This window comes from Rousettus aegyptiacus, unplaced genomic scaffold, assembly GCF_014176215.1.
Source record: "Rousettus aegyptiacus isolate mRouAeg1 unplaced genomic scaffold, mRouAeg1.p scaffold_m13_p_1, whole genome shotgun sequence".
Taxonomy (NCBI): domain Eukaryota; kingdom Metazoa; phylum Chordata; class Mammalia; order Chiroptera; family Pteropodidae; genus Rousettus; species Rousettus aegyptiacus.
In genome coordinates, this window is record NW_023416284.1 from 13,835,980 (window position 1) to 13,857,934 (window position 21,955).

Here is a 21,955-nt window from a genome sequence, read left to right on the forward strand (position 1 = left end):
GTGTGTTCAGAATGAACTTGAGGGACTTTGAAACATTCCTTCAGCCTCGACTACAAATGCTAATTGTGTTAGGTGAGCTAGGGATCCATAGAGAAGCAAAAAGAGAAGTGTATTTATTTCCATCTGCCACAAAAAAGGCCACTTCCTCGCCCTGGCCCTCCATGTCCCCAGCTATAAAATGAGGTGTAAAGTGAGAGAATGAACAACTCTTTTCTCTAAAGTCGATCTAGCTCTAAAAGACTCTAAGCACAGGAAGGGGGAGAGAATTGTATTGAATTGTATTGCCTGTTGGGTTGAAAAAAAAAATAACTTCTGCCAGGAAATCTCTCTTACTCTGTCACTTTCTCCACTGGCCTGGAAAAAACTGCCCTGTGCAGGCCTGGGCCTGTGGAACCCACCCTGAAAAAGTCTCAGACCGCCTCTTGCCCTGGGCTCGGGCAAAGGGGCCCCTGAAAGGTGTGTGGCAGCTGCTTCCCCGGGGGTTCCAGGGGTTTGTTGCCTTAACCGAGCTCACGGGCAGGTAAAAAATTCCAGACATGTTCTCTGCTGACAGCTAATTGTGTCCTTTATTAATGACCATGGCTTTCTTGGGGCAGGTGGGAGGAGGGAGGAGGCCAGTCCCAGCCCAGGGGGCTCCTTCAGGTGGAGGTGATGACCACATTTCTGGATCCCATAGAAGGGGAAGTACAACATGAGGTGACCCCGAAAATGCACTCCCCAGCTGGAGAGGAGAGGGGGCCTTCCCGGGCTCCCCAAGCCTCAGCAGGGGCAGCTGACGCCAACAAAATGAGGCAGGGATTTGGGAATGTGGTGGCCCAGGTTCTGGGTCCTAAATTAGCCTCTCAGAACATAGCCACCAAAGTACAGTGGATGGCCTGCAGGGGGTACCCAGAGGAGGGCTATGGCCTGCGGACAGCTTGGGAGATGCTCCCCAGCTCCATCCAGTCATCGCCCCCCTCGCAGCTCAGGGACTGAGCCCTGCAGGCCCTTCCTCAATGACCCACTATACCACCTGTCAATACAGCAGCCAGATGTGTCGGGGACTGGCCTGGCCCTGCCAGATGTGTCAAGCTTTCCCAACACATCCGGCTTCCCCTCAGGCACATTGTGATTATTATTTAACACTTGCTTTTCCAGCATCCGTGAGGCCCAAGAATTACAGGCTGGGAGGCTCCAGTGTGTCGATCCAGTTTAAGGTCTTGGGGCCTGGAGCCCACAGCTTGTCAAAGGGCCTGTTTCTCAAGGACCCAGTGAGGACCTTTATAAGCCCTGTTGCAGTGATAGCCTCAAGCCGGAGGGAGGACTTTTGTGGCACTCTGTCTGTTCCCCATTCTCTCACTAGGATCCCATGTTAGCCTGGGGAGGAAGGTAGGATGTGCAGCATTGACCTTAATTATAGATGAAAGATGTGAGGCTCAGAGAGGGACCTAGTGAAGAGGCAGCTGAACTAGGACTTGAACCAGTCGGAGGAAATAGCATACGCAAAGACCCTGAGGCTAGAGGAGGCCTGATGTGAGCCAGGACATCCAGGGGGCCAGTGTGGCTGAAATGGAGTGGACAGAAGGGAGGGTCGTAGCAGGTAAGTTCAGAGAGGTAAAGAAGATACAGTTACATCCAAAAGAATAGAATACTTAAGGATCGGTTTAACTAGAGAGGTAAAGAGGGCTTTGTAGGCTATTAGCTTTTACTCCAAGTGAGGTGGGAGCTACTGAAGGGCTTTGACAGAGGAGTAGCACACAGCTGATTCCTGTTCTGCAGGATCCCTCCGCTGATATGTTGAGAGCAGACTGCAGCTAGAGGAAAGCGGGGAGGTGGGAGGGCCAGGGTGAAAGCCAGGAAACCAGTCGAAAGGCTCCTGCAGCGACCTGACAGCTACCATTCCTCTGCCCCTTTTTTTACCTTTCAATCTGGGCATTGAGACTCCTGGACCGCAGCCCCGGCTCCCACAGCCACTAACTTGCTGTGTGACCTTAGGAAAGTCACCGTGTCTGGGCCATGTATTCTACAGTCCTAAAATGAGTAGCTTGAATCAGAAGGTCATGAACGAACATTCTCCTGACTTCCAGTCACCCAGACCCCGCCTGCCTCCAGCTGCATCTCCCGCCTCTCTCAGCCTCGAACTTCATGCTTCAGTGACTCCGAACTATTTGTAGCTCCCCACGTGCACCTCTGTGCCTTAGCATGGGCTGTCCCCTCTGCCTGCAACGCCCTGTCCCATGAGCCACCCTACACATGGAGAGCCTGTGTTCTTCAGTAGGTCTCAAGTATTTCCTACTCCCAGGGTCACGGCGAGGGTGCTGTAAGATTGTAAAGCACCCCCTTCAGAGGCTTCCTCTGACTCACCCCCTTCCTCAGCACTCCAGGGCACTTCGACAAGCCCGACTGATCTTTAAGAGACAACAGAGTGAGGTGGATATGAACTCTGAGCTGGCTTCAAATCCCAGCCACATCTCTGGAGTTGCCTGATGTTTTTGAGCCTGTGTGTCCTCATCTAGAAAATAGAGATAATTGTATTTCCTTCTCCCAGTTTCTAGGTGAGAATGAAGTAAGATTACAAAGCAACTAACCCAATGCCCGGCTCATGGTAACTGCCTGGGGTCTGTGAGGCCAGATTCTAACTGCAGAGAAAGAGCTGTTGAATGAACACAGAGGGTCGCCCCAGACAATGTGGCCTCAGATCCTTGGAATGAGCCTGCCCAAGACCCCAGGACAGCCTCCCTGCAGCCCCATGGCCCAAGGGGATTCCTGTCCACCCCTCCTGTCACCAGCCCCTCCCTCTGCTCACCTCCTCCATCAAGACCTGGTCAAAGCTGCCTGCTGCAGCCACACAGCACTTGGAAATGTCCTTAATTGCTTCACCAGAGTGGGGAGTCACCCTGCAGGCAGATAATTAAAAAGTTCAGAGCTTGATTAATTGGGAGGAAATTGGAGGAATGGGGCTGCCTGCTGGGCGGGCGGGAGCTCTCAGCCCCTATTACTGGGGATGGCATGAAGGGAGGCAGGCCAGAGCCGGGACTGGGGGGTCTAACAGAGAATCCAGGGCCTGGAAAGGTCTGGCATGAAACACCCTCATCCGCCTTTGCAGGTTGTGGGGTTCAGGGTCTGGCTCCTCCAGGACACTGTGAGCTCCACACCTCCCAACCCCACACACAGACACACAGCTACAACTGGGGAGCGGTGACGAGACACAGGGGTCATGACAGTTCTGCTTACTCTAGCCTTAGGGCCGAGACCTACAGTCCTTCTCTGTGCCAGGCTCTGTGCCAGGCAGTGAACGGGGCAGGCGTAGTAGCTGCCCTCATGGAGCTCACAGTTGGGTAGGTGGGAAGGCGGGAAGTAGAGAGACATATGTTAACAAAATGCCAAGAAGGATGGAGGTAGGATGCCTTGAGAGCCCATTCCTGGGGGCACGGGGAGGAACTCTGGGGGCTCTAACATGGTCTGGGGGGCTCCAGAGGCCTAGAACAAAATCTCCAGTGCACACACACGCTGAGTGACCGTAAGCGCAAGATTCAACCTTTCTGAGCCTCAGTTAGTCACAAACACTTGTCCATCACCCGTCAGCTGAACACCGCAACTGAGAGGTGCCAGACATGGTGGGTACCTGCTGTCACCAGGCCCCCAGCCTGGTGCAAGAGGCCGACAATTGCAACCAGATAATCTTACAGAGGCAGAGGTGAAGTGCCGGTACTCTAGGAGCACAGGAGAGAGGCCCCAGACTCAGCCTGGGAGGTGCGGGTTGGGGTGGATCCTAGGAGAAGGACCAAAAGGTGATTTGGACTGGAGCTGAGATTTTAATGATAAAAAGGAGTTAGCCAGACTGGAGCTGGGAAGTGTACCTCAGGCAGAGGGAACTGCCTGAGCAAAGGCCCAGAGGTGAGATGGGGCACAGCTTGTAGGGGAGCCGGCAGCTGCCTACATGGTAGATCGTGGAGGGGAGACTCAAGCAGGCTGGACTCACCACAGGCACGAGAGCCACTGAAGGGCCTTGAGCAGAGGAAGGCTGGCAGATGGCCAGTGTGGCGGCTGGCCTGGGGAGGCCCTGAGTTCCCCACACGGGCAAAGAGGAGACGTGTTAACACAGTTGCTGCCACTGACTTCTGCAGCCCTGCAGCTGCCGCAGGGATCCACAGAGCCCGGGTCCCGGCAGGGCCAGGCTGGGGGCACCTGGGCGTGTGGGGGTGCGGCAGGAGGACTGACCTCCCCTGGGTGGTCCCAGTAGCAGACCCTGAGGCACTCCTGGACTTAACCTGGCCAGGCAGGGCCTCCCTTCTCAGGGATGAGAGAGGGGAGGGAAGGGCAGGGAAGGGTTCTGTCATCAAGCTGGAAGGCTGAGGGCCTTGGAGGCAGATGTGAGAAAGGACATGGACCGTGGGGCACGGGCTCCTCTCCCAAGTCTCTGAGTGACTTTGGACGAGGCATTTCCTTTCTGTGAGCCTCGGTTTCCTCATCTCTAAAATGGGGCGCACCTCCTACTGCACAGGGCGACGGTGATGACTGAATGAGGGTATAGGCTAGGGAAGCGCCTGGCCCAGCACAGGGCGGGCACGTGGTAGCCACAGGGAGAGGAAACTCCTTCTATCCCAGGAGCTTGCCACCTGCTTCCAGAGTAGCTTTGCCTATGGCGCAGAGGATCGGGCACCCTGCCCAGCCCAGCACAGGGAGACCGACTCCACTGGCTCAACCAAAGCAGCAAACGCAAGAAGCCTGCAAAATGCAAATGGCACTTTGCATGAGGGAGACCCCCAAACCCCGCCCACTCGGCCACAAGAACAACACAAGCGCAGCCCCGACACGCACACAGCACAAGCCCCAGAAAATAAGCAAATCCGTTTTTCACAGTTCGAGGAGAACACAGGGCCCCGGGGTTGGGTGCCTGAGGCTCTCCAGGAGGCCATAGAGATGGTCCCAGCCGGGCCCCAAGTGAGCCCACAGAGCTTGCAAGGCGAGTAAGAGGCTGTAGGGGCAGCCGAGCCCAGGCCTTCCCGTGCTGGGCACCAGGACTCTTCCCTCTGTCCGGTCAAATTCCTCTCTACGACCTAAACCCAAAACGTCTTGGAGATCCCAAAGCATGAAAGTGACCCTTCCGCCCTTCAAACCCGGCTCTGCCAAGCCCAGAACCCACCCTCTGGCCCCTCTGCCCACAGCGGCCCGCACTCAGGCCTGGTTAAAGAAAAGCATTCCAGCCCCTTCTTACAGGCAGAGCCCGGACCTTTCGTCCTGGTGTCCCAGTGCCTGGACAACAGGAGCTTCATAAATGTCTATTAAATAAATTCATTACTCTCCATCTCCTCAACTGGACCCGCAGTCCTGAGGGCAGGTGCCTGTGTCTTCGCCTCTGTATCCCCAGGGCTTAGCACAGAGTACGTCATGGGCCAAGAATGAATGGCAACAACAGCCAACGTGCATAGCACTTAATGTGAACCAGGCAGGCACTGTTGCAAGTGCTTTCTCTACGTAACCTCAAGTAAGCTTCCCCACAAATGTCAGGTCAGTGTTATCTTGCTCTCCATATACACACAAGGAAACTGAGGCACAAAGTTAGGTGACTTCCCCATGGTCACACTGTTAGCAAGAGGCAGGCCTGGCATTCAGCCTTGGCAGTTGGCTCCCCAGTCCATGCCCAGGTTCAATGTCATCAGACCTCCTGCTCAGGTTCTCAGGAGTCAGAGCTAAACTGTGGTGAGCCTGCCTTTGCCCAGAACCACAGACAGAGCCCTCTACTCTAAGGGACCCCCAGAAGGCAGAAACGCTCCTTCCCTGCCCTCGAAGCCTGGCACACAGGGCTGGCCCAAGCTCTTGACTCCAGTGTGGTGACAGTTGTTTTGAGGAGTAAACTGGAGTCTCTGGGAGGAGAGTGGGGGAGCAGAGCAGCAGGCCAACCAGGGAGGCTTAGAGGATCACCCCGTGCCAATTAGCGGCCCCACCATGCCAGGCCCAGATGGAGCCTTGCCTCGGCCTAACTCAGGGCTCACTTGGTCAATTATCACCTATCCCTGGAGCCCAGGGGCCAGGCGGGGAGAAAATCTGTTTCTCTGTAATCCTCCTCGCCCTCCCCGGCCAGCTGCCATCCCCGCCTTGGGTTGCCTGGCCAAGGGCTCTGGGCAACTGCAGAAGGCGGATGCTAGTCGGCTGCTTTGGCCCCAAGACTTGTGTTGGGGGCCCAGGCTTTGTCTCTCCCTTGCTGAGTGACCCCCATCAAGCCCAGTCTCCTCAGGAGGCCTGACGATATCATCTCCAGTCCTGACATTCAGCCACTCAATAATTTCTGCACCCAGCAGTACCTGGGCACGAGGCCTTTGGAGCCACAGACTTGGAGTCAAACTTCAGTTCTACCATTTAGAAGCTCTGTGACCTTGGCGCGGTCACTTGACCCCCTCTGAGCCTGTTTCCTCATCTGCAAAATGGGAGCCATGGTAGTACCTACTTCAATGGTGGTCATGTTGTTTTAGCATAAGAATCCATGTAAATCACTTGCACTGGACCCAACACCCAGAAAGCACATGATGATAAATGGGAATTTTTTTTTTTTTTTACATGCTGGATGAGTAATCATGGCTAACATTTACATAGCACTTGCTGTGTGTTCTAAGTACTTTGTTTACATGAACCTATCAAACCCACAGCACCTGCACTCAAATTGCTCACTGTCCAGTTGGAGAGACAGACCTACCTTCATTCAGAAAACTGAATGAACCGAGCACCTACTATGTGCCACACCCTATATTAAGTGCTGGGGATGTAGAGATTAAAGACCCAGCCCCAACCAGAATTCACCAACCAGTGGGCAGAACACAGAGAAGTCACATATGGGTTATGGGGTAGGTCCAGTGGTAGTTTGGAGCTGGTTTGTGCCAGTGTGTTTTACAAGAGTCAACTGTGGGCAGTTTTTCCCAACTCAGTGTTCAGTTATCTCAAATTTGTAGCTGGAAGCTTGCCCTGGTAGGAGCATTTATACCACAGAAATCGGCAAACACAACAAATCAGAGCTCCCCAACCCCTCGTCAGCCATTTGCCAGCTCACCACTGCCTGTGGAACACGTGTCTGGTGTGCTACGGTGGAGGGCGGGTCTCCCGGAGGCGCACATGTCACATTCACCAACCCCGGGGGACAGGACGCTAGGGGAGAAGGTTCATTCAGGCCGAGGGACCAATGTGCGTACAGCCAGGGCACCTAGGGAACTGCAAACAGAGGAGAGAGGCAACAGATGGGGCTGGGATGCAGGGCGTCCAGTTTGAAAATCAGGATGAGTAAGTCATCCCAATGGGCAGGCCCCTGGGAAGACCCATGGGGAGAACAAATGAGACGTTGAAGAGGATCTGAGCATCTATGCAGCCTAATGAAATCGAGATGATATTGGTGGTACCAAACCTGGCGTTTACTCGGCTGCACATTTTCTCGCCCACCTTCTCGCCTGATTCTCATCACATCCTGTAAGGGGCATATTCGTTTCTTCAACAAATATATATCGAGTACCGACTGTGTTCCCACCACTCTGCCAGGAGCTAGGGAACCAGTGACCCCGAACGAACCTGGCTCCCCTTCCCTTCTCCAGCTCCTTCCAGGGCAGGGCAAAGACAGACAGCACACAAGTTTATAAACTGTTTCTAATATACAGTTGACCCTTGAACAACACAGGTTTTAGAGGCAGGTGGCTGATGGAAGTCAAAGCTCCATCATCCCCCACAATCGCATAGTACAGCCAAGACCAGAAAAGAGCTGTGTGTGTCTGCTCCTTTTGGGCCTAAGTTTCCTCAAATGTCAAATAAGGTGGTTGAGCTGGATGCTCTTCCACCTCCTCACTTGATCCACCTGTCCACACTAGATACCTGGCATCATATTGGAAGGGAACAGTTCAGCCAGATTCATAAGTAAGTAATTAAAGTAGAGACCTCGACCCTGCATGGGGTCTTGAGGAAGACCTCCTGGAAGAGGTGACGCTTGGGCTGAGTCCTAAAGGGGTGTAGGAGTTCACCTGATGACAAAGGGAAGGCATTCCAGGTCATGCGGACAGGATGGACAAAGGCCAGATGTACAGAGAGGGGCCTGGGAATGGGCACTGTATGCAGTTGACCTTGTGGACCAGCAGGCACCAGGCTTGAAGTGGGCACTGAGAGATGGGCACATGCCAGCCCCAGGGGCCCTGAGGAGTGTGGGAAGCTGTTGTGGATTTTTTAAAACGGCAGTTGTATTGTGATATAATTTACATACCATACAATTCATCTGCGTAAATTGTACAATTCAGTGATTTTTAGTGTAATCACAGAACTGTGCAACCATGACCACGACCAATTTAAGAATGTTTTCATCGCCTCAAAAAGAAACCCATTAGCGTCACGTCCCCAGCCACTGACAACTACTAATCTACTTTCTGTCCGTATTCTGGATATTTTCATATAAATGGAAGCATACACTTATGTGGCCTTTAGTGGCCGGCTTTTTTCACTAAGCACTAGAGCACCGTCTCCCCATCTGCACAGTGTTTTCAAGGTTCATCCATATTGTAGCATGTTACAGTCTTTAATTCTTTTTTATGGCCCAATAATATTCCATTGCATGCCATTGTGGAGTTTCAAGTGACACAGAGAAGTTTGCACTTTGGAAGGCTGTGGAGTGGGCAAGATGGCAGGTGGTTGAGGAGAGGCTAAGAAGAGGAGGAGCTCTCTGGATGCCCACGGGGGCGGGAGGGCAGCACAGAAAGCCAGGACAGGGCACTGCTGAGGAGGGAAGACCTGGTAATTGAGTGGCTGCGGGAGGTGGGTGGAGGGGGCAGACATGACAGGAAAGAGGTTTTATGGAGCACGGAGCCAACAGATAGAGAAACCGCAGAATGCCCAGTAGGAAGGCTGAGGGGCGGCCAGGCAGCACACCTAACGAGGGAAGGCTTCTGTAGGAGGCAGCCTGGGGAACGTGAGAGGGGGCCAGGACACGGCGATGGGAGAGGACAGCCGGGAAGGCGGTCCAGATGGAGGGGCTGGCACCGTGTGGAGGGGAAAGTGGGCGGCCACCTACCAGCCAGGCCCAGGGTATCGCCAGCAGATGGAAGAGGCATGCTAGGTTGGGCAGGCTCTCGCCCAAGGGGGAGCCAGGAGGATCCTGGTCTTAGAGCCAAAACTCTCTGGCATCTAGCGGGATGGCCCTAGACCCTCACAGGAGCCCTGCGCCCCATTCCACAGCAAAGGAAACTGAGGCTCAGAGAGGCCCACTGCTCAGCTAGAACCAGGGCTGCAGCCTGCATCTTGACTGGACGGTGCCAAGACAATGGGGCTGCCCTTTCATCCAACCAGCAGGGAAAAAAGGAAGGCGAGAGGGAGGACAGGAGGACTCAGGGACCCCGGAGCCAGTATGGCAAAGCGGAGAGAGCCCTGGATAGGTGCCTAGAGCAGGGTCTGCCAATCCCTGCTCAGTATTCATGGGCCATTGACGCAAAGCAAATAGCTGAAAGGCGGTGTAGTGTAGTGGCTGGGGAAGTGGCCTCTCTGCTTTTTCTTTCCTCATCTGAAAATGGGGGTGATAACGTCACTTCTGTCATAGGGTTGAGTGAGGCTTTGGATGAGGTACTGCATGTTAAGTCCTAAGTATTCAATAAAAGTCAGCCATTTCCTGTTTATGCTCTAGAGCACTGTCTCCCCGTCTGTACGATGGAGGCCCCGGTGACTCCCCAGAGGCATGCATGGCCATCCTCCCTGGCGTCACTCTCCAGCCTGGTTAGCTGTGTCAGCATCCTGTCTTCCCCCTCACCTGGCAGCTCCTCAAGGACGAAGCTAGAGCTGTTTCTCCTCCAAGATCTTCACAGTGCCTGGTCAGGGTGGCATCAGCCAGGGTGGCTATTGATGAGGACATTTGCCACCTTCTGGAAGCTCCTTCCAGAGGCAGGCAAAGTAGGGCCCCCCCAGGTGTAGGGACGATATTTTCTAGCATCCCAGATGTATGTGTCCTTGGCTTATTTTCTGAGCACTTACTTTATCCAGCAAGCCCTGAGATTGTAATTGCAACGCCACCCCACCCCCACCCCCCAAAACCTGGGCCATCACTGCTCATTGATTGCAATCCTCACAGCTACATTATGGGGTAGGTGCTCTTACCTATAAGAAAACTCAGAGAGGTTGAGCTACTTGTCTGTGGTCACCCAGCAAATTGGTATTTGAACCAAATAGTTTAATAATGCCGCGAATTGTCCTAGGCAATTTTGCCTAAGTTAACCAACGTCATCCTCACCAGACTCTAGGAGGTAGATACTATTGTCCCCATTCTGCAAATGAGGAAACAGCTTAAGCGGCTTGCCCGAGGTCACACTGTTGGCACAGGTGGAGCTGGGATTTGCCAGGCTGCCTGCATACCAACCTCTATTCTTCGCTGCCTTTCTACTTGCATGATCTACAAAGCCCAAGCTCTTTCCACTTAAGTAGGCAGCTTCAAGAAGTATTTATGGAACATCCACTGAGTGCCAGGTTCTGTGCTAGACACAAGGGAAGGAGCTGTGAATCAGATATCGCTCCAATCCTAGGAGAGCCGAGAGCATGGCCAGGAGACCCCTTGACGAATAATTATGCAGAAGAGGAAAGCACTCTGAACTCAAGTAATGTAAGCACCAAGGAGGGCAGGGTCTCTGAGGCTAGAGCTGGTTGAGGGGTTGGGGAAGGGTGATTTGCTAAGACTTGGACTTGGAAGATAAGCTTGAAGACTGAGGCTGGACAAACAATTTGGGCAACTTGTTAGCCATTTCTGTATGAGGAGAGTGATGCTCAGAAAGTTGGGGTTGCTTGCCAAAGGTCACACAGTTCTCTAGCATGGAATGTGATCCAGGTAAGAGCCCCCAGCCTGTGGACAGTTTGGTCACATTTGATCCCAAGGAGGAACTTGCCCCTTGTGAAGCTCTTCCCTGTCCATCTTCTCACTTATCCCTTGCATGATCCCCCAACCACCCTCAAGGCACCACAGCAGAGCTGGGATTATGAACCCCAGTAAGTGGAAGAAGAAACAGGCCAGGAAAGGGATAGGGCCTACAGCCCAGGCCCCTTGATTCCTATCCCAGGGCCAGGAGAAAGGATGGGGCGGGGGATTGACACTCAGGCCCACACAGGAGTGGCTACCTCTTGTGGAACCTAATCCCTGAGCTATAGGGCCTGAACCCAAGTCCTGAGCATTCCCCAGAGCAAGAAAGAAGGCCAAAGCCCCTGGGAGATCCCAGATGGCTGAATGCCCATGAAGTATAAACACTGCCCTCCTCAGGCTGTCCCTGGTACTTCAGGCCCCCTTTATTTTAAACTGATCAAACGTCTACTATTGTTAACAGCAACTATTCGTTGGGTGCGTCTCCTGTGCAAGGCCTCTGGTCATTGCCTTTACACTTATGCTAAATGCTCACAATCACCCTCAGAAATGAGTCTTACAATCATAACTTTACAAATAAGGAAACTGAGTCTCAGAATGGTTAAGCCACTTGTTTAGAGCCACACAACTAGTAAAAGGCCCAGCTGAGACTCAAAACCATGTCTGCTTCCAAAGCCAGCATTCTTGCCTTCTCTACCATCTCACCTCTCTACACGTTCTGTTATGCTGGGACTTTGATACTATAATTTAATTATCTCAATCATCTGAGACCCAGGAACCTAGTTATAGGAATCAGGCCTCAGCCAGCCATTAGTGAGCAGCCATTAGAATCTTTAGACTAAGTCAGGGTAGATCCTAGAAGCTGTGGCCAGCCCACCCGGAGCAGGTGAGAAGGAATTGCCAGGGACCCCAGCTGAATGCACAGACAGCTTCAGAGACAAGAGACCAGGTAGCCTGGAACTTTCTTGGCATAGGACTGCCATGTTGGAAACTGGAGACCCCCAAGAACTGCGGGAGATGGGGTTTCCTGGCAACAACAACATGTGACCCCTCCATGACACTGCATGGCCCCTCTGTGAGGCTACGCGGCCTTTCGCGATGCTGCGTGTCCTCTCCATGAGACTGCATGGTCCTCTCTGAATCCTCATTCGTTTTCCCCAGTGACTCTCCTTGTCTTCTCTCCCAGGTTGCCCATCTGGAACCTTCAAGGCCAACCAAGGGGATGAGGCCTGCACCCACTGTCCCATCAACAGCCGGACCACTTCCGAAGGGGCCACCAACTGCGTCTGCCGCAATGGCTACTATCGAGCAGACCTGGACCCTCTGGACATGCCCTGCACAAGTACGTCTGGGGCCCCTTGAGGTGACTGAGTTGTCACTTGCAGAAAAGCCCAGAGAGAGGGTCGGGCGGCTGGCTATCTGGCTGTAGCCATCCTTTCCTGAGCAAGGAGCAGCCAGTCACCTGGTGGGAGAGGAAATGGAAAACTGGCTGGAAAAGGTGGCCTGGGGTAGATGTGCTACCAACGAGCAGATACCACGGAGCGCATCTGGCTCCTTACCCCCTTCTGCTAAGTCGCATGGAGGATAAAGTCAAGGTCTTGATTTACGAAGGGACAGAGAACGAGAGGCTTGGCAGAGGAAGAACCAACACAGGTGGCGTCTGTGGCAGAGCGAGGCTGCCCGGTGTACTAACCTGGCAGTGGCTGCTTGTATCACAGCCCAAGGTTCTCTGAGAAAGGGGTGACTACAAGGGCAGTGACATGATCCCTGTATCAGGAGCGGCATTCAGCTGCAAGTAACAGAGAGCCAACCCCAGTGGCTTAAACCCCAAGAATTTATTCTCCCATGATAGATGGTCAAAGACGAGCAGTCCCGGGATAGTAGGTGAAATGCATGAAGTTCTCTGGAACCTGGCTCTTTCTTTCTGCTCTGCCATCCACACGTAGTACGTGAGTCCTACCCTTCAGGTCACTTCAGAGTCCAACGTTGCTGCCGAAGCTCCAGCCATCACACACATTCTAGGCACGGAAAGAAAGGGATGAAGGGATATTCCACAGCTGTCTCCTTTTAACAAAAGATTCTAACCAACAACTTCTGCTGTAATCAGTGGCCAGCCCTTAATCACAGAAAGCTAGGAAATGTGGTCTTTTGGCTGGACATATCGCTGCCCTGAATAAAATCGGGTTCTGCTATAAGAAAGAAGGCGAAATAGATATTGGGTAGGGATAATCGCCAACACAAAAGACTGTCCCTAGTCACAAACACCAAGAAGGTCAAAGTCCAGAAAGAAAGGTTTAAACAGATGTGTAGCAATATGAAAGTAATATTCTAGAAACATCGCTGGTGGGTGGAGAGGAGAAAGGATTTGGAGAAAGCCTTTTGGGAGGCGTGGGCTGGAGCCAGGGCTGGAACGTAACCCCCTCAGCCCCTTCTGACTGACACCCCTCCCTCTCCTCAGCCATCCCCTCTGCACCCCAGTCCGTGATCTCCAGCGTCAACGAGACCTCACTCATGCTGGAGTGGACCCCGCCCCGCGACTCAGGAGGCCGTGAGGATCTCGTCTACAACATCATCTGCAAGAGCTGCGGCTCGGGCCGGGGTGCCTGCACCCGCTGTGGAGACAACGTGCAGTACGCGCCCCGCCAGCTGGGCCTGACCGAGCCCCGCATTTACATCAGTGACCTGCTGGCCCACACCCAGTACACCTTTGAGATCCAAGCCGTGAATGGCGTCACCGACCAGAGTCCCTTCTCACCTCAGTTCGCCTCCGTGAACATCACCACCAACCAAGCAGGTAAGCACTTCAAAGGCGGGCTCCTGCGGCCGAGGCGCACCATGCTGTGCCAAATGGGCATCCTGGTGGCCCTCGTTAAAGACGCCCTTGCCCCTGCGGAGTGGTTTCCTCTTTTCAAAGGCCATTTGTGTGATCTGACCGCCTGGGAGTGTTACCTCTCCATGGTAGTGGTATTTATAATAATTGCTGTCACTTGGTGAATATGTGTGATTGAAGGTAAAAGTGAATCCCTTATAACAAAAAGACCCGGTGTTGGGTGGCTTGAAGAACACAGAAATGCATTTCTGTCTCACGCAGGAGGCCAGGGGCGAGCAGTCCGGGTTAGTAGCTCTGATCCGTGTGGAGAGATTCGAGGACACGGGCTCCTTCCGACCTGTTGTCTCACCTCCCTCCATGCACCTGGGCTACGTGGTCGAAGCAGTGTCGCGGGCATGTCTGTGCTCCAGCCTGCGAGGGGGGGTGAGAGAGAGAAGGCCCAGGGAGTGATAATGTTTAAGCCAGGTAGGCAGACGTGGCACCCATCACCTCTCTGCACATTCCACTGGAAGGAACCTGGTCACGTGGCCTCGGCAAGCCACAAAGGAGGCTGGGAGGTATAATCGCTCCCAGCCTAACGTAAACCTCTATCGCAATGGGAGGTGGGGAGACAGACTTCAGAGGACATCTCGCAGTCTCCACAGTGCTTTCTTTGAACCTTCGGCCCACTCCAGTCTAACTCCGGCAAAACTCTCCTCCCTAAGCTCACCTTTGATAATCCTTTCTGAGATCCCACGTCGCCCTCCATCTTCGGCACTGCATTTTTTCACAACAAAAAAAGGTTACCCGGCGATGCAGCCTCACTGCCACGACCCATTCCCTCTTCAGCCCACGCCACTTAGACTTCTCTACCAAGACCACTGTCCTCAGAGTCACCAGACACCTCCCTGTGACCAGGTCCACGAGATATTTCCCAGCCTCACCCCCCAACCAAGGGCCACATGAGATTTTCAAGGACCGTATGGTACCTGGGGGCTGAGAACTTTGTGGTTGGCACTGTGAATGTGCCCCTCAGGTATTCACTCAAGAACTCTTGCCAAGCCCCTGCTGTGAGTGTGATCTGGGCCCTGTCCAAGGAAGAGCCAAGGAAGGCCAGGCTCCAGCTTGTCTTTCTGATGCCAAGTGGAGCCCACACAGTGAGTGCTCAGGGGATCCACAGGTGGAGGTCCAGGCAGGCTTCATGTAGGAGGCAGGATTTGACCTGCAGTTTAAGGGCCGAGTAGAATTTTGAAGGGAGTGATATAAGAAATGGCATGGGGGAGGGGCATGCACATGGACACGGAAGGAGAGAGGCAACCAGCTCTACCTGGAAGAGGGGTGCTTTGCACGCACGACCTCACTACATCCCCCTGGTCTCCTTGAGTAGGAGGCCTCTGCGTCTCCCTTTTACGGATGATGCTCAGAGAAGGTGGATCACAAAACCAGAAGGAGAAGAGGCAGGAATTAACTAGGTCTAGTGGACTCCGGTGCTTGGGCAAAATTTAGGATAATGTCCTAGGAAACTTGAGTGTGACTCTCGATTCGATTGTGTGTGTGAGTGCATTTGTGAGAATGTGTGGGTGTGTCACATGTGTTGGGGTGACCATGTGTCTGTGATTGCATGTGACCATGGCACGTGGCTTCTTATCGATACATGCATTCATGAGTACGAGTGTGTCTGAATCCGAGGGGCTCGGGGGGAGATGCATTTGAGCGTGAGTTTGTATATCTGAATGTGGCCTGTCTGTTTGTATCTGAGAAAGAGTGTGGTTTTGTTTGTGAATGTTTGCGGTGTTGCTGTGGCAGAGAGGGCATGTGTTTGAGCGTGTGCCTACAGTTCTCGTCAGGTCGTGGGTACATTTACGTCCCACTCAGATTGGGGTCCGGATGGAGCTAACTCAAGGTGGGCAATCTGGGAGAGGCTCAAAAGCCAGCAGCTGTTGGCAAAGACACCCAACAGATTGCGAAGCCTCAGCTGTGAGTCTCTCCAGCTTGACAAAGCCCTGAGGTACGGAAGCCCAGGCTCCCAATGGGAGTGGAGGGGAGGGAACTCTTTTCAACTGGGAGAAGCTAAAAATTCCCCAAAGCCCCTGGAGTTCTTTCCCTGGGTGTGGGGGCCTCCCCTCCATCCATTTGGGAGCCCTGATGGTGGAAGTGCCTACTCAAGAAACCTCAGCGTATTAGCAGCCATGCTGGAGGCTGGGCTGCTGGGATGAGCCCCCGCCGTCTGGAGCTGGAGGTTCCTAGAGAAGAGAGATGGCATAAAGTAGAAGTGAGGGGCTTCCAGAGAGGAGGCTCCCAGAGGACCCCTTGGGATCGAAAGACAGAAGCAGTGAGAAACGAGCACCGGATTAGCAGCAGGGGGACCTGAGTTTGAATCCCAGCTTTGCCAATCAGTTGCTGGGCAACCTGAGCGTATTAGTCAGTTATTGCTGCCATAATGCTACATAACAAAACCGCCCCAAAACTCGGTAGTTTACGACAATAAACACTTATTTTCTCACTCACTGGTCTGTGGGTCAGCTAGGGTTTAGCTAATCTGCACAGGCTGTCCGTGCCGAGCAGGACTCCGGAACGTGGGCTCCATCCAGTCTGTTCCATATGTCCCCTCCTTCTCCCTGGACCAGCAGCCACCCAAGCTTATTTCTCTCATGGCGAATGGTGGGAACACAAGTGTCCGGGCCAAGTCATGCCTCTGCTGATGGCATAGTTGCCCGCAGTAAATGAGCCCTGTAGAGTTACTTGGCAAAGGGGACGGGTACATAATCCTGTCACGGAGAAGAACTGAGATCATTGATCCAACCTATCCCACTCACAAAACTCACTTCCTGCCTCTGGGCCTCAAGTTCCCGCCACCAAAACTATGTGAGAGCTTTTCAGAACACAGGTTCTGGACCCCGCCATAGATCCACTGAACCAGAACCCAAGGAGTAAGCCCTGCAAATCGGCATTTTTTTATCAAGTGGCTTGAGCGTTTCCTATTATCAGACGAATTCGGAAAACTCAGGTCTTAATGAATCTACACCCCTGTAAGCCCTCCAAGCCCTGAGGCTTTCTTGATCATAACCACCCCTCCCCCTCCTCTCCGTTCCAAGACCCTTGACAAGCCCCACACTTTCACAGACGCCCAGAGCACATTCTGCACCCTCACCTCATTAGCCCCCTTTACCAGATGAGGAAATGGAGGCCCAGAGAAGTGGAGTCCCTTATGCTAAGTCGCACTACAAAACGGCCGCAGCTAGGATTTAAACCCAGGACCATGTGACTTCAGGTCTACACTGGAGAAGACACAGCTCTTGCCCTTGGGGATTTATGTCCTGGTTGAGGAGATGAGACACAGACAGAGTCTACATGCAAGATGGCATGAGAGAGGGCTCAAGAAGGGGTCAGGGAGGTGAGCGAGATCACAGGGAGGAGAGATCATTCCCTCCTGAAGAATGAGAGAAAGGCGTGCCGTGGAAGACTTCCTGGGAGAGGAGGCATTTGAACTTGGCCTTGAAGAATGGAGAGGCTTCTAACAAGCAAGGATGAAACCATGCAGGGAGGGAGGTGTCCCAGGGAAGGAAGGTACAGGAGGCAGGCTGGAAGGAGAGTTCTTTCTGTTCCTCCCGAGCTCCAGGCTCCTCTGCCACAGGGTCTTTGCACAACCTCTGCCTGAAATGCTTTCTCTCCACCCCCTTCATTTCCTTTAAGCCTTAGCTCATCTTCATTGACTTTCCTGACTTGGTCACATGCCTGTAGTACCATGGCCCCCAAGTTCCTGTGGTTGAGTGTTTGTCATTTGTCTTTGATGGTTTCTTTCCTGTCTGTCTTCCTCACCATTACCCCTTGGTGGTACACAGTGGATCTGCTCTTCCTCAGCCTGGTTTTCCCAGCACCTAGACAGGGGCACGTCACAGTGAATGGTTAGTGTACATTTGCAGCAGGGCTCAGAGAAGCATGGAGTGAGGTGGGGTGTGGAATAGTATGATCGGGCTGGAAAACAGACTGGGGATTTGATTTCCAGACAAATATATTCAGTGGTCGGTTTAATCAGACCCTAAAATTCAATGTATAAATATCTAGCTCATTGCCTTAAAAGGAAAAGGTATTTCTTTCGAGCAAGTGACTGGGCCTTTCTCACAGTCTCCTGGCATTCACCAGGGCCAGAGCTCTCTCCTAACTTCATAAAACCATCGTGCCGCCTTCGAAACACATTGAGCCATTCCAGAATGCCGTATTCATGAGCCCTCTCAGGACCCCCAGCAGAAGGAGGCCAGGCTGTGCTATGTATCCCCACTGGAGGGATGAGGAAACAGGCCTTGGGAGAGGTTAAGCACGTGCCCAGGCTCACTCCGCTGGGAAGGGGTAGTCCCAGGATACGGTCTGGCTGTCCAAGGTCTGTGGCCTTCCACACAAACAAGACCAGAAAGGGACAAGAGGGGCACAGACAAGCCTCAGGGCGGGTGTCAGAGGAGAGCCTCTCCGAGAAGGTGGCGTTTAAGCTGAGATCAAACAACGAGGTAGAGACAACCATGAAGACCTAGGCCGTGTGCCACATGCCAGTATCGGGGGGCTCATCCTCAAGGCTACATCCAGTCCTTGGCCACCCGCCAGGCCTGCATGGGACACGTTTCACCCCAGGCAAGCTCAGAGCAGCCACACCTCTGCCCGGTTCCAGAGCAGGTGGGAATGGGTAGGAAGGGTCTGTGCTTTGGCATCAAGCCAACCAACCTGGCCTTGAATCAAGCCTCACTGCTCAGCGGCACGTAGCCATGGACAAGTCACTTGGCCTACATCTGGTCGCTTCTTCCTCGTGGGTTTCATCACCCCCTCTTGGCGGGACTGCTGTGAGGCTTTGCGCTCATGTTATGAAGGTGCCTCACAGACTGTGAGATGTAGGCAGGCTCTCAAAAATTAGAGATCATTCTACATTCACTCATAATAATAGCTCACGTTTACCAAGTGCTTACTATGTGCCAGACACCATTCCATGTCCTCGACGATGAATCATCACAACGCTATGAAGTAAGTCCTATTATTAACCTGTCTTTTAGGTAAGGAAAGCAAAGCATGGAGTGTTAAGGGACCTGCCTGTGGTCATCAGGCAGCCAGTGGCAGAGCCTGAGTAATTATGTCACTGCATACTCAGTGCCCAACATTGGTCGGACCCAAGTCCTCTGCAGAGATGGGGCAGGTGGTGCAGATGGGATCATTTACGACACAGCCTGTCTGAGCAAATGCAGCCTTGGGGCCACCTGTACTGCACAGTAGATTGACCAGTTAGGAAGTTCCCACATCATCCTGTCCTAGTGGGTCATGTAGGAGAAGAGGTATCAGTGCTGAACTTAGTAAACTTGGCCCTCATCCAGCATGGCCCTTTCCAAACACTGTGACCAGGCTCTAACGGGAGACCTCACTTTTCTGAGCCTCAATGTCCTCACCTTCAAAACGGGCACTTATCTATCATTCCAGCTTTGCCAGGTGGTTGCTAGATTAGCAATAATGTAGACAAAGCACCTAGGACATATTAGGTGGACCATGCATGGCAGCTAGGCTTAAAATGAAGTCAGAAGGTGTATTAATTTCCTATTGCTGCTATTACAAAATACCTCAAACTTAGCAACCTAGAATGGCATGCAGTTCTTAATCTTATGGTTCCATATGTCCAGAGTCTAGTCCGGATCTGGGCTGTGTTCCTTTCGGAGGCTCTCAGAGATGTCCAATTTCCGTGCTCATTCAGGTAGCAGAATTCAGTCCCATGTGTTTGCAGGAGGGTGGTCTCTGTTTCCGAGCTGACTGTCAGCTGGGAGCTGCACTTAGCTCCCAGAGGCCTTTCTCTGCCATGTCCTTTCACATGGCCCCCTGCCACTCAGAAGCAACACCAGGGCATCCATTGCTCCTCACAGTCCAGCTCTCCAGTCTTTGACCCTTAGCTGGGAAAGGTGCCATCTTTTAAGGACTCAAGTGATTAGATTGGATAATCCAGGATAATCTCCCCATCCCAAGAGCCATAACCTTAATCTCATCGGCAAAGTCCCTTTTGCCATGTAAAGTAACATATCCATAGGTTCTGGGATTAGGACGTGGACATCTTCAGGGGCCATTATTCTGCCTATCCCAGAAGGGAATGTAACTCAGATGAAAGCCCATCAGCATTGGCAGGGGCTTTGGAGTTCAACCAATGCAAACACTTCCTTTTATAGAGCAGAAAACTGATGCCCACGGAGGTTCCTAAGTGGTCGCCCAGGATGATACCGCAGCCCCATGGCAGAGCCCGTCTCCAAGAGCCTGGCCAGGTGACACCACTCCACATGGCTTTCTCATGGAAAGACTTTCAACTTTCCAAAGCCTTTTCTGCCACCGTGTTCTCCTGTGATCCTTCCGCCCTCCTGGGGGACGGGCACACAGTGGCTCAGTCTCTAGAACTGGCATGAGCATGTACTCACTTACTTCTCTCCCTGGGGGCGGAGAGGATCAGAGAGAACCAGGCCAAGAGAGCCCCTGGCGAGGCCCATGCCTGGGGAAAGGAAGAGAGAGGGAGAGGGCACTTCCCTCCCCTAGCTGAGCCCTCTGAATGCATCGTCCTCTTTGATCCTCCCTAGCATTCTGCAGGGAAGGTATTGCCTGCCTGGAGTATCAGTTAAGATTGGGTTTGGCTGCATGTAACAGGAAGAAAAATAACAGATAGCCACCGCCACAGTACTGCTGTTTAACAACCAACCACAAAACCGATGGCATAAAAGCAAGAAGCACTTAATTTAGCTCAAGAGTCTCCGGGTGGGCTGGATGGGCCTTGGAGGGGAGCAGTCACATGTTTGCACTCCATCTCCTCCAGGTCTCTTAGCAGCTCTTTTGTCAGGGTTTTATTGCATGTTTGAGGTTGACTGCTGTCAGCTGGTTAGGAGTGGCCCTGGCTGGGACAACTGGGGCAACAAGTCTGCTCCGTGTGTCCCCGCCTCTAGCAGGTCGGCCTAGGCATGTTCTCAGGCAATCACAGGGAACCAAGACAACCAGCAGATACATGCAAAGGGCTTTTTCAAGCCTCTGCTTCCATCAGATTTGCTTATATCCCATTGGCCAAAGCAAGTCACGTGGCCAGTGGGTCCGGTGTCAGAGAGAGAGGAGACTACACAAGTTACAGGGCAAGAAGTGTAGATCTAGGAAGGTGATTAATACAACCAGTCGACCATAGTGGCTTAGACAAAATGGAGGTTTGTGTTTCTTAGACATAAAGAATGTTGCAAGATATGAGTTAGGGCAGCTCCATGGAGTCATCATGGATCCCTGCTCCTCAGTACATAGCTGCTTGTCCTTATGGGCCAAAGTGGCTGCAAGAGCTGCAGCTGTCACTTCCATGTCCCAGGCAGCAGGACAGAAGGAGAGTGAGAAGGGTAGGACTCCGCCCTCCGCCCTTTTAAGACTTCCTAGAAGTCACACACGTTAGCTCATATCACGCGCAAGCACACTACTGTGGCCTGGGTCCCACCACATAGCCACAGGTAGGATCAAGGCAGTCCAGCGGCTCACAGGGAGGTAGGTGCTTAGATGTTTCCACAGCACCAAGCCCAGGGCCTGGCCTCTGCCTGCTCAAATGCCACTTGTGGATAGGGCCAGGTAATCAGGGGGAGGACAAAAAACCACCTGGTCCCAGTCCGATCCTGATCCCAGTCCCGCTGCCTGGGAGTTGAGGCACACTGGGCAGGAGACTTGATCTGACTCTTACTTTCCTCATCTGTAAAAGGGGGGTGATCAACCTCCACTCCATCTGATTGTGTGGCAGACTGTGTAGGCACCGCTAAATCTGTACTGAATCAAGGGAAGAATGAATGAGCAGATGAATAGCCAATTGCCACCCTAGACAGGAACTTTCTCAGGTTCAAGAAAAAAAATAACATCTCCTAGATCAGTTTTTTTATGTTCGTTTCTTTCTTTTTTTTTTTTTTTTTTTTCAAAAAAATATGTTCCACAGGTCACTGGTTCCAAAAGACATTGATAATTAATTATGTGAAAAGAGGGGTTCTGAGGCCAAATGAGACCTAGCGTACCAGGTTAGACAAGGTTAACTGGGCTTCTCCCCTGCAGGACTTCTCAGAGTCTTGAATAAAGTAGTGTACAGTGTGAGTTCACAAGCAGGGGTCTGGAATTCTTTATATCTCAAACTTTCTTGATCATAGGACACCTTTTCTTCATAGAAAAGGACCACCTAACACTAGTTCTCGGCTTTTCCTTTTTTTCTGTCCCACGCAACTCTCTAAGAGCCTTGGTCCAATTGGAAAAAAAAAAAAAAAAAAAAGGCCCATTTTCCGGAAGAGTTTTATTAGTGGAAACAC

At 52.6% G+C, this 21,955-nt stretch overlaps 1 protein-coding gene across 1 annotated transcript in view; it reads left to right on the plus strand.

Annotated features, from left to right (window-relative positions):
* The window catches only part of EPHB2 (EPH receptor B2), a 176,339-nt gene that overhangs the window by 122,444 nt on the left and 31,940 nt on the right, over positions 1-21,955 (plus strand). Inside the window, 2 exon segments of the mRNA XM_016149297.2 lie at positions 12,021-12,176; positions 13,293-13,628. Of these exon segments, the coding sequence (XP_016004783.2) occupies positions 12,021-12,176; positions 13,293-13,628 (492 nt within the window).